The sequence below is a fragment of the Diplotaxodon limnothrissa genome, linkage group LG3 (assembly GCF_057381915.1).
Source record: "Diplotaxodon limnothrissa isolate DT_005_m linkage group LG3, D_limnothrissa_male_GT1.1, whole genome shotgun sequence".
Lineage (NCBI taxonomy): Eukaryota > Metazoa > Chordata > Actinopteri > Cichliformes > Cichlidae > Diplotaxodon > Diplotaxodon limnothrissa.
Window position 1 is genome coordinate 47,986,613 of NC_140598.1, and position 13,374 is coordinate 47,999,986.

The 13,374-nt window shown below is 42.1% G+C and overlaps 1 protein-coding gene across 1 annotated transcript in view; it reads right to left on the reverse strand.

Moving 5' to 3' along the window:
* Positions 1-13,374, reverse strand: part of capn1 (calpain 1) — a 31,767-nt gene that overhangs the window by 12,550 nt on the left and 5,843 nt on the right. The window contains exons 3-4 of the mRNA XM_085349491.1: positions 9,766-9,835; positions 8,352-8,470 (exon numbers count right to left, since the gene is read on the reverse strand). Of these exons, the coding sequence (XP_085205617.1) occupies positions 8,352-8,470; positions 9,766-9,835 (189 nt within the window). The remainder of the gene's footprint in view (positions 1-8,351; positions 8,471-9,765; positions 9,836-13,374) is intronic.

Here is a 13,374-nt window from a genome sequence, read left to right on the forward strand (position 1 = left end):
TCACTGAAATAGGATTTAGGATAGGATTACCAAAAAAGACAAACCTGACCAATCAGATGTGTCTTTCCAATTTATCACTACCAACACAGGAAGAAAATTGTCTCCAGCTATCTGGGTGATACGACAGCCTTCTTTGGTAACTCAACTGGATCATTTTAATCCTTCATTCATTTCTTTTACACTGAACAGCATCACCAGGAGTATTCACTTGTTCACATGCATATGAACTCTAGTTACATCCCATTTGTAACCCACAGGGTTTGATGTCGGCCCGCCGTTTACGGCTATAACAGCTTTGATTCTTTTAGGAAGGCTTTCCCCGAGCTTAAGTTTATGGGAGTTTTCATTCTTACAGAAGTGCATTGGTGAAGTCAGACACTGATGTTGGATGAGAAAGCCTGGCTCACAGTCTCTGTTCTAATTTATGCCAGAGGTGCTCTGTCGGGTTTGTCATTTGTCATTCTGTCATCCGTGTCTTCGTGGACATTGGTTTGTGCACTGGTGCTCAGTCATGCTGGAAAAAGAAGGGCTCAGCTCCAAACTGTTCACTCAAAGTTTTGGGTCATGAAATATCTCGAAACGTCTTGTTATGCTGAAGCACTGAGAGTACAACGCAGAGTATTCCATTCACTGGAACTAAAGGGCTGAGCCCTCTTGCAAAACAACCCCACACCATAATCCCCGCTACAACAAACTTTCTACAAAGCAGTCAGACAAGCTGTTCTCCCAGACTCATCCATCAGATTGCCACTCTCTTCTTTCTTTCATTCTCCACAGAGAACACGTGTCCACTGCTCTACAGTCCACTGGTGGCGTGCTTTACACCACTGCATCCGAAGCGTTGCATTGTTCTCTGTGATGTAAGGCTTTGACGCAGCTGCTCAGCCATGTAAACCTACTCTATGAAGCTCTCTGTGCTCTCGTCTCAAGCTAATTTAAAGGCCACATGAAGTTTGGAGATCTGTAGCGACTGATCTGAAGAAAGTTGGTGACGTCTGCACACTTTGTGCCTCAGCACCCGCTGACCCCACTCTGATTTTACACAGTCAACCACTCCCAGTCTCCCAGTCGCTTACACTTTGTTATAATCCTACTAACATTTCACTGTGGGATATTTAGTAGTGTCATGTCTGGACTTGTTGCACAGGTGGCATCCTGTCACGGTACCACTCTGGAATCCACTGAGCTCCTGAGAGCGAGTCATTCCTGTGCCAATGTTTGTAGAAGCAGTCTGCATGCTGAGGTGCTTGACTTTATACACCTGTGACCATTGAAGTGAGTTACGAGTGAGCGAATACTTTTGACAATGTAGTGTAGTTCCAGCACAAAGCATGAAACTCTTGAACTGCACAGATTTTACAGTTATTTCTAATTTCCAACCGTTCCCCTGTTTAATATCTTTGTAATACTAAGATTATAAAAGGCAACATTAACTGCAAGTCACACCACCACCCTAAATGTTCAGATGCTTTCCTAAACCAGTCCTGCAATCAGTTATTCACATTCACATGTTCTCTAACCAAATCAGGCAGCCTGACACAAATGAGGGCTGGGTGAATTTCTGTGAAATGCTTTTGGATCAGATTCAAAAAACGATTTCCCTGAATTGTTGTTCTGCTTTTCACACATAAGATGTGACTGTGTTGTCCAGCAGGGGGCAGAAGAGACCAAGACAAAACAATGAAAAGTTGTACAAAAAGAGTTGAGGGTAAAAATGATCTGGAGCAGGGATTCATCTAAGAAAGATTTTTAAAAAAGAGTGGATCAGTTATTTAATTTTAGTTATTTTATGTAATTTTGCTTTCAGTCATTTTCTTCAACTTATTCATGTCAGGGTTGGAGGGGCGGCTGGACCAGGGTACACTCTGTACAGGGCTAACACAGAGACAGACAGGTACTCACACTCTAACTCAGACCTGATATAATTATCAAATAACTTAACCCCACTAACTGCATGTCTTTGCATGCTTTCCATGTGTCTGTGTGGGCTCTTTCCAGGTGCTCCGGCTTCCTCCCACGGGCCAAACTCCACACTGAAAGACACTGGCTAAATGATCCGATTCAAACCCAGGACCTTCTTGCTGTGAGGCAACAGTGCTAACCGCATTTTATTTAATAGGGACAACTTAGTTCAGGAAAAAATAGGAACATTTTGTTATGGGTACTTTTTCCTAAACCAGTCCTGTAATTGTCTGTTTGCATGACAAATTAGCTGCGAGTCGGGATCTCTAACCAAAGCAGGCGGTCTGATGCAAATCAGGGCAGGGCAAATTTCTCTGAAATGTTTTTTTTACAGAAGATTTTAAAAAGTCACACTGGATTGTTGTTGTGTTTTCCAGGAACAGGATGGAAAAGCTGCACAAAAAGAGAGTGGAGGACAAAAATGATGTGGCGCAGGGGCCGAGTTATAAGCCAGACAGGTTTAAGAAGGGTAAAAACAAGGCAGAATTTCTGCTGTTGAGTCTGTTGTTCCATAGAAACATAACCAAAATACATGAAACCCTGGAGTCATTCACATTAGTTTCCAGCAGAGAGAGCTGAGAGCACTCAGAGCAAATTCAACACAGCTGATGGGAATAAACCAAAACGCCTCAGCATGTGACTTACTGTAAGTCCACCTGGACACAATTCATGTCTTGTGATGCAACAATAAAATCTGTTCGCATGAAAGAGCGATCAGATAAGACATACATAAAGGTCATCCATCTACTTGAGCGTGTAAAAACTGGGTGAAAACTTTTTTTGTGTTTGAAATTCTGAAAGCCACACCCATCTGTAACATCCACTCCTTTGACTGTGCTCAACGTTCTGCCATCAAGGGGTAACTTACATCCAGGAAGTGTAACTACATAGTTATTAACTGAGCCACAAACATTTTCTCAGCTTTGGGCTCCTACACACATTACGCTGCTAACTTTGACACTTTGGCTTTGGGGAAGAGATACCAGACACAAAAAATCCAGACTGAAAGAGCTTCTTCCTCAAGGGACTGATTAAGTACATTGGCAAATTCACAATATTGCGATATCTGCACTCGTGAATAACCAAAACAAGCCACTGATGTCTGCACGCTACTTGCTGCCATAACAAGACAATGTTAGTGTATATATAGTGTTTTGGTGTGTATTTAACAGGAATGGATGGATTCACAACACGGTCGGCTGAAGTCGACACAAAGCATACACACACACCAACCAACCACACATATACAGGAAATACAGGGCTGCCTCTGGTAAACGTACAGGCCTGCACACATTTCTTCATTCTGCTTATTAAACCTGACATTGTTGAGGCTTTTTCTCACAGCTCTGTGGGAGAAACACCTCGTCTAACCGGGGGAAGCTAACCATTCCCACATCTGTGTCATGACTTGCAGCGACTCTGCCTTCACATTTGAGAAGCGCTTAACAAACTGTCAAAAGGTCCATGTGTAAAAAGCGAGCTATAAAAAGAGTATCATAAAGGATTCTGCCCTGCTTTCCTTTGTGGATGCCGACTTGTTTATAATTCATTCCCCCTCTCCTTTTGTCTCCCTGACTTTCTTCTTCATGCAGACTCCTTGTTCTCTCCACTTCTTAAACCAGTTAGGATTCCCACAACCAGCACACACATGATATCTTCTTTTTTTTTCCCCCAGTGACTCACTCAGATCTGGATAAATTGTCCTGAGGCTTAAAGTCACACACAAAGAAAAGAAATCCTACAAAGACTCAGCAGCACACAAAAGCAAAGAAGCAGTAGGAACATGCTTATATGCTAGCGGCAACGCAAACACAATCAAAAGAGGCTCATAGTAAAAAAATAACACAAGAGGCAAAAAACAATAGTGAAGCCGTGTGTATTTAACAAGCTGTTTAGCCATAATTCACTCACTCATACAACACATTCATTCATTTATGTTCCCTCAGAGCAGACGGAAGCATTAGCTCCTCTCACTGTAGCAGAGAGCAGCATCTATACATGAAATTTACTGCACACTGCAGTCAACAAAACACAAACGAACACAGAGTCTCTGGAAGTAATCAGCTAAACGATTCTTCATTCTATTCTTGGCTGACCTCACTGTAACTGAATCAGCAAACCCAAAAAAATCCAGTGTAAATTAGCTTAGCTCTGTGTGTGCCTGTGCGACTGCATTTATTGATCCTTTGATATGAAATGAGTCAGAGGAGCAGCCGGGAGATGTCATCCTTTTTGCCAATGGCATTTCAGAGCAGTGGGCCTTTACTCACACAGTGATAAAATCCTGAGAGTCGATTGATAAAAGTTCTGCTATTTGTGCGCGCAAACACGGTGCTGCATCTTTAATGACTGAGCTGTCCAGCTGACAGGGATCCAGGATGGATACTTTCACTGCGAGTGTATTTGTTGTACTTCACAACTCCAAGCATGTAATATGTGACTCTGTCGTGTGAGAGTGTGTCCGCTCTGCTCTCTGTCACACTTCCTCATTCCCTCCCCTTTCACTCTCTGCCTCTTTACCCTTCACTTGGCAGGCTCACAGTCTAGTTGGCAACGAGATCGTTGCCTGACAGAGCGCCCGCCAACACTAAAGTATATTAAGCACTTTATATCGCTAACTGAGCCAACTGCCAGAAACTTCAGGGTACAGTCATACTTAGCTATTGGGTTGTGTGTGAAGGTTAGTGCTAACTTTCACCTTTATAACAACTACAAAAATTGGTGAATTACTTTGGACCTCAACCCTTTAAAATAACTCTTAAAAGTTTTCATTAAATGTGCGGCAGGTTTGACTGTTGATGCTGACACAGCAGGCTCCGATCTGCACATTGCTCGAGAGTTATATTGGCCATATTGGATGGGACGTAAACAGCAGGCACAAGGATAAACTAATAATTTCCCCTAGTTTTCCACAATGGGTTGGTTAATTTCAAGAAGTTGCACATTGTTTTCAGGTGAAATTAGTTTCAAAGAAGGAGCTACAACAAAACCTTGTGATTGATTTGGTCACTGGCAGATTTCCATGGTTGCTTGTAGTTTGCATGGAGGACGCCAACATGTCAGCACTCACTCGCAAACTACTGGCTAAGTGGTAGTAAAACTTGAAAAAGTGTTACCTTAACAGGCAATAGCTAATGTTCACCTTCAAAATAAAAGTTTCGCCTGCCTCAGCAATCCAACCAACACATTTCAAAAGGCTCAACTTTTAAATTGAAGGCAAAAAGGACACGCTCCTAAAACCAAGGGGTTTTTGTCCTGTTTGTATTCAAATTCAGAGTTTCCAGAGCTCTGAGAACAGTTGACAAGTGCCTGCCGACAAGGGAATGTCGTCTATCCAAACTATGAGCACCCACAGCAATCTGCTAGCAACCAAATCAAGGGCGCTTTTGCCAAATGCTCTGGGAATACACGATTTTACCTACAAATCAGTTGCTGACTCAGGCCTTATTGCCTGGACCCTACAGAGCCATACATCCAAAATGACAAACAAGTCAACATCACATCGTTAGCAGCCGTATAACTGCAAAACCTCAACACATTTATTTCACATTTAGAGCAGGACACACTGTAGAGTTTTTCATTCTGCTTTGTCAGAACAACCAAACATCAGCTTGACAGGCTTCAATAGCACTGCTATACTTAATGAAATGCTAATACATGCCACTGAAGTGGGCTATATTAGCATTAAATCAAAGTGCAGTTGGGGCAAAACATTACAAATGAATTGATGTGATGACGAACTGCTGTCACTGGAGACTGCTTTATTATTGAAAACCATGCAGATAATAACACCATAATAACTAGCAGCATCTCTGTAAGTGCCAGTAAGCAAAAAAAAGAGGTGAAAAATCCACTCTAAAAGAATAAAGCGTGGATTTGCACACTCTAATCACATCTTCCCTCACTTCGGCTGTAAACGTACCACATTCAAATTGAAAGTGCAAAAATCATAAACCACTGCTTTAATACGACTCCCTATCTAGCGTTGGGCTGCATGTGCGTGTTGCTCACCTGCTCACTGGCCGCAACATAAAAGGTAGCATTGTCAGGCCAACACCTGTGTCCCCGCCACAGCGCGCGCAGCAGCTACGTTGCTTGTGAGTGTTTGTTGTGTGCAAAGTTCAGCTGATAAGCCCCAGTCGGCTGCAAGAGGCTCACACCAAAGAAAACATTTGTATTTATGTTGCAAAGCAGAACTTGTTACACTGAGCTACGATGTGCACTCAACACATTTGACGGGGGATTGTCAACTTTACTTTTGTCTTGAAAGATTAGATTGTGCTTAAACTTGCAGTTTCTGATAAGCTGGCTTTTTGCCAGTTTGGAGAGCACGCTCAGATCTCCACTGGCAGGGTGAGGGGGTGTGAGGTCAGTTACCTTGGGCGACTCAAGTGTGGACTGACAAACAAAAAGACAGGCTTATAGCAGCAACGCCGCCTTTTAACCTTCTATCTCTTCTCAGAAAATTAAGCTTTTGGATACTGTTGAAAGAAGAAGAACCTGAACGTCGGGCCTACAGCTGAATAGTCGTTAGGCATTTTTCAGAGAATCTTGTGCTGCTCAAGTTTTCTTGGCAAATACTGTGAAACTGACAACGCCCTGATACTCTTCCTACTGCGACTCCATTTCAAAACCAGAACACACCTTATGGCTGTAAGCAAGCTGCAGGTAATATCCCTGTCTGTCAGACGCAGACAAAGAATTAAATACAAGGAAACAGTAAGCCATATGACGTTAAAAAACAAGGACTGGGTTTACAGCGGACTTCCTCTAATCCACGTAAAGGCTCATATAGATACATATACTCACTTAACCTTCTAAGACCTGGCGTCCACATATGTGCACAACACATTTTAGGTTGTCTAGACCAAAACACAAAATTTTGCTCTACAAGGGCCTGAAATCCACTTACGATGTTATACTGCCCCTGTTCTATTGAAATATAAAGCGAATGTCGTCATATGTGGATCTCATTTTTCTCAGAAGCAAAACTCAGGTTAAAAAAATCCCCCCCCCCCAAAAAAAAAAAAAAAAAAAAAAAAAAAAAATTCAGGTAATTCTTGTTTTTTCCATTCACTGGGTCCCAATCATCCCACATAGCAAGGAGAAATTAAAAATGTATGACATGAAAGAGTTCGGGTCTTAGGATGTTAAATATTTTAATAAACTGGATTTAGGTTCTATAATGTCTCAACTTGACAAGGCCGAGGGCTTTAACTTCTCATTAGTGATCATGATTGAGTACAACTGGTAGTTGTAGGACTGGTTTGACAGCAGTCATTGGATTAACCGATACTCAGAACAACAAACAAGTGGACACAGGTAAAAATTATCCTGTCTGCAAGAGAACCCAAAGTATCATCCAAGTGATCGGTTAACCATAAGCAGTTCCCCACATGGACAAGCCAAATGCCTCCTGGTGAAAAGTTTTATGGTAAGACAAAACAAACATTCAACTATTTGGCCACAATGACGAGATGCGTTTGGACGAGTAAAGGTGAGGCTTTCACACCTAAGAACTCTGCACCGACTGGCAAGCACGGTGGCGGTAACATCATGTTCTGGGGCCGTTATGCTGCCAGCGGTACTGGTACATTTCACATGGGTGGAATAATAAATTCTTTAACTTAACCTCAAAGCAACTACTAAATGGTTGAAACTTGGACTCAGCTGGGTATTCCAACAGGACAATGATCCCAAACACACATCATAACTGGTTTTGGAATGGACAGAGCAGACTAACATTAAGCTTTTTTTTAATGTCCTTCCTAAAGCTCTGATCTCAAGCTCTGAATCGATCTGCTATGGGGCTTTTAACCGAATATTAGTGAGGGTCTACAATGTATATATACTTGCCAGATCTTGTGTGGATTAGATTCTAACATGTGCACCAGCTCGTGCCCAGAAATGCCCACAAAAATCGTAAAAAAAAAAAAAAAAAGTTGCACAGCAAGAAGTGTTGCATTATGTCCTGTTTCTACAACAAAATAACACAACAGGAAGCAGTGAGATGCAGCGAATTCAAAAGTCCAATCTCTGGTGTTTCACAGCTTCCCCATATCTTCAGATAAATATCAGTTTTCCACCTCAGTTTGAAAGTCGTCATTGAGGAATTGAGGGGGGGAAAAAAACAGCATTGCTCAGCAGCTCATCTGTGTTATATAAGCAGCCGACATCACAACCTGCGTATAAATTGTCATGTTCGGAATCACTTGCACTTAGTTTGAGAGCCCATACCCATATTCAGGCCTCAGTAACCTGCTTTTGGCCTGATAACCGCTTGCAGCTGGTCACGTGTAACAGCTGTCTGCAGTGTTTTTCAGGCACTATCCTTTGATATGTTTGGAAAAAACAAAAGGAAAGGATATGAAGCTGTCAGTAGTCATTACCTGGAAGTGAAAGATGCCAGCATATCCCTGCTGGAAACCCTGTCCGTGAGGAACCACTCTGTGGAGGAGATGGTCATTTAGGGTCAGCGATGCGATGGCTGCCAGCAACCAGCAGTTCCCTGAAGAAACGCAAAGACAGTTTTACTACCATTATAAATCAACTGAGAGCTGTCATGATAAGCACGAGTCTGTGTTTACATTAGCAAATAATTTCAACTTTTAGCCACACACAAAACTGGAATTCACCCACAAAGAGTAAAGGTTTGCACAGGCTTTGCATTCTGGGAAATGGGAGAGGCGAGCACAGAATCTCAGACTCGCCATGACTCACTCATGTTGTTAGTAGGACTTCCATAGTGGGTTCAAGCCACAGTTGCCACTTCCATTATTATACTGTGTTGCCAAAGAGCATTGGCTAGAAGATCGGAAGCCAATGACTGGCATAGTTCATTTAGCAGTTTGACTGTCATCATATTCTCTGTTACAAGACCTACAATTATCCTTTCACCGTCAAAACCGTGTTGCGTTCGGTGTTGTGTTATCTTGTCTTTTATGGGAGGAGTTGTGACTGACATGTTATTGAAACTTTAGGTTTTATTTTGGCTGTGTTACTGACACACAACAGTGCTACACTTCTCTGCTGAAAGTTATACTCAAGATAAAAATAAAGTCATTGAGTTTTATATTTTCATACAAGTAACACGCAGGAGTTCCTAAACTTTTTTGTGTCCATAGACAGTAGGAAATATAGATGTAGGTGGAGCCTCCATTCTACATGGTTTTTGCATGCAGCTGCAAAAAGACCTCTATGGGGGGGAAAAAGGTTTTCTGATTTGAAGTCTGTAAAGCCTTTAAAAAGTGATTTCTTAGTCTTGTTTACACGAACACTGATCCTTTTCCACAGAGTAATGTATTATGTTTTCTGGTTCAGGATTTTGGAGGTTTTTGCGATACTTTTGGCAGTGCCTAAGATATCTACTGAAAGAAATGGAAGATGCCTTTGCTTACAGATATGACAAGGCATAAATTATAAATGTTATATAAAATAAAAAATATATATTTTTTAAAAACTAAAACTTTTCTTTTCCCCGAAAGAACTACCACAAGACCATATCTGGATTATCCCGCTCTCTATATCAGATTTTTGCTGTGAAAGGTTCTGTGTCTCGCTGAAGTTCATGCTGTATGCGGAGTAGAGGGAAGCTTCACTTATTCATGACTTGCATCCAGCATCTCCCTAGATTTAGCACAGCAACTAACATCTATGCACTCAGTTACCTGTTTGTTTGTTCTTTTGGCAGTGTTCTCTTTTGCTTTCTGCCAGATTAAATCTCAGTTCTACCCCTCGGGTCTAATAGATGAATCATGCAGTAGTAACACTGAAACAGTTGGGAACACTCCCAATGGGACTTACCCAAAGCACCCTGACAGATGTCAGTGCGAGTAGCTCCATCTACGATGAACTCGGGCCGTTTGCAGAGCTCCTGTCGGTGCACACACACACACACACACACACACATAAACACACAAATTAGCACTTCTTTGCCTTCAGACATACATTTTGCAAACATGTCGTCTTCCTCCCTTTCTTTTCTCATTTTCATCTCATTGAACCTGCTCTGGAAACCCAAACAATGATAGCAAGAATACCAATGGTACCCATTCCCTGATAGAAGAAACATTAAAAATTAATCATTAGAGATTTATGCAAGTAATCTGTCATTTAACACTGCATCTTTATCAGTCTTATCTCCAACTGATGATTAGTGTCAGACATGAACTGAAGCAACAATAACAGAGCTAATGAAGCAAGTCTACAAAGCTGCCCACTTTGATTCTATAATCTAAAGTTAAGTGTCTTTTTCAAGCTCCGTGGCTACCAGGAGCTTGAAACCCCTGACAGGAGTGCTTAAAGTCAGGAGTTAAAGTGGGATTTGGCAGCTGCAGGAAACCTAAACTCATGTGTAGCAGGGCAGCAATTCAGAATTGAGTGCTATGTCTCTGCGTATAATGTCTCTTGTGCAACCCACATCCTGCTCTGCAACAGTCCAACATAGTCAACGAACACAGCAAACTTCCCAGTTTATTTATGTACTTACTGTCTGTTACAAACTTTACTACACAGCAGATACATGCATTTATTTCTTCCCTGGGAAACACAGTCATTGTACTCTTAGCTGGCAGACAATCCAATGCCGCTCTCTCGTATCCGTCATGTGCGAATCGAGCTGGGCAATTGTCTGGTCTATCTTGTCAGATTGCTACTTTTAAACTGAAGCTTGGGACAATTAACCAGATCTTGCACGCACAAAACAAAACTTCTACTTTTCAACACGTGGGCTCCAAATAGTTTTTAAAACATGTAGTCTTTCAGTCAAGGTTTAGAAACAACTCTGGATTAGTGCAGGAGGAACACGCAACATTTCTGTCTGTGTGCTTGTTTCTTTGTCTGCCAACTCTTCAAACACTATCAGGAATTGAGCAACCAAACCTGGCACACGGGTACAGCTCAGGCTCCTGAAGATTCTTATCTCTATCACATATTATGAAATTATCACATAGCCTGGAAACCACTTAGCACAGGGCTGAATGAAGCGCCTTGAGGCAACTTTTGTTGTGATTCAATAAAATTGAATTTAATTGAATTAAAAATGACCTGTTTGTTTTTTTTAAATGCATCTACAACACAAGCAGCATTTCATTTAAATTTAGGGTTAACATCATAAACAGGCCAGACAATACTGTAGCACAGACATCTGCTAGTATAATAAATACAAAATGCTCTATTCTACAGATGATCTGCTTGTTTATACCTTATTAAAATTCATGTATTCTTAGATCGACAGATGGAGTGAACTGTTTTAAGTTGCTTCCTGGGAGCAGCGGGTATCAAGGTGGCAGTTCATACACACAAAAGCTATTTTAGCTAATTATAGCTAGTAGACACAGTTAAAACAGCTTCTAATAAAGTAACTGATCAAGTAGAGTCTTTTTTTATTAGTTTAATACCAAATAATAAATTGAGTAAGAAGTTGTAAGAAGGTAGTTTTCTTTGGGATTAATGGAGCTAGCTTCAAGCACAATACTCTTAGTCATTGTAGCGAGCTAGGCAAGCAAATCCTAAAGTTGTCAAAGCTCTTTTCTGAAAAATCTCCCAGTCTAGTGTTTTTTGTTCACATTTGATTTGCACAACTTCCTGCTTCCTAAACCTTTTTGTACTCAGTGTGGTGAGCGTGAGAAACCCCATGAAGCTATAAAAACAAATATTTTGTGTCATGCTAAGCAAACATGCCAACTATTCAACACATGGCCTAACTCACTGAGGCATCCTGGGCATTTTTAAACACTCACACAAAGCCTTTTTTTTTTTTGGCGGGGGGGGGGGCATCATGACCCTCTTAGTGTAAATATTACAGATCCTGTGGTGCAGGTGATGCATGCATTATGAAGTGCTATTTCTGGAAGGCTGAGACCTCAGAAAAGCATTAGATGCAACAAAGAAACAAAAAACATACACTCATGATAACGTGACGATCTGCATACTCAAAAGAAAGCCGAAATTATCACAAGGCAAAGCTTTTAAGACCACAGCTCGCTCTGTTACTGCAGAACTGACAACAGCAACTTGCCACAGTGTCTGCAAATAGAATAAAAAAGGAGAGCACACCGTGTTCAAGGCATGCTCACAAATACAATTCCACTTTCTTCTCTGGTGCTGCTTCTAGCTGCACAGACCACACTGGTGTATTTATAACAGAGTAAAAGGTGATGAGAGAAGAAAAGACGTGACATGGTAGACGATGTGATATAAGAGGCCCCTCATAAGACCTCAAGTCTGTGAGGAAAGCTTGCTTAAGTGTACCAGGTAATAAAAGACCTTAGAGGTGAGCTGTTATAGGTGGTGGTTGGAACTTCAGGGTTTGAGATGACCATATCTGGAATATGCCCTCTCTTTGACATCATGCAGAGTCCAGAGAAAATAATAATAATAACGAAATGTCTGAAACAAATCATTTACAGCAGTCTGAAGTCTGAGCTTTTGGCTCATATTCTGATATACAATGACTTTATTATTTTAAACTTTGCCCATAATAAACAGTCTTATCCGCCTATAACCCAGCAACTATATGACAGAAAGTAAATAAAATAAATAAGGTCCTTCTCTGCCCTGTTGGACGTGACCCACCACGTCCAGCAGGGCAGAGGAGGATTTGGACTTGAAGCAGTAACACCTCGGTGGCAACAGGCATCTGTAACCGAACATCGGAAAATGGTAGTGGAGGAGGTGCGTCGACAGGAGGAAACAGTAAGACATGCTAGAGCGGTAGCGCTGACCAAGCAGGATCGCTGGATGAACTGGGAGAGGAAACGCACATGGAGTGAAATCTGGGGAATGGAGTCTAATAGACTAAGTTTCATCATCTGAGCGACATACGATGTGCTACCTTCCCCAATAAATCTGGAGCTGTGGTTTGGAAAGGACCCATCTTGCCCCCTGTGTACAGTCCCAGCCACACTCAAGCACATCTTGGTTGGTTGTAGGACTAGCCTTACTCAGGGCAGATACACATGGAGACACAACCAGGTCCTCGGGTGTCTAGCCGAGAAAGTTGAGTGCAAAAGAAAATCCATCAACGCTCAACCTTTCACGAACCAAGAGGAGCGTCAGTTTTCATAAGCATTTGTCCGGGAGGGAGACAAGCCGAGGACGAGCCCCCCAACCCCGGACCTGGGACCGCTGGAGGTTGCCAGGGATTGGCAGATGCACATGGACTTGGATCAGAGGCTAATTTTTCCCGCAGAGATCATAACAACTACTCTGCGACCAGACCTCGTCCTTTGGTCTAACTCTCCAAAACGTGCTTACATCATTGAGCCGACGGTACCATGGGAGGACGCAATTGAGGAAGGATTCGAGCGTAAGAAGCTGCGGTGTGCCAACTTGGCAGCTGAGGCAGAGGACAGAGGCTGGAAGATCAAGGTGCGCCCGGTGGAAGTGGGGTGCAGAGGCTTTGTTGCCAGA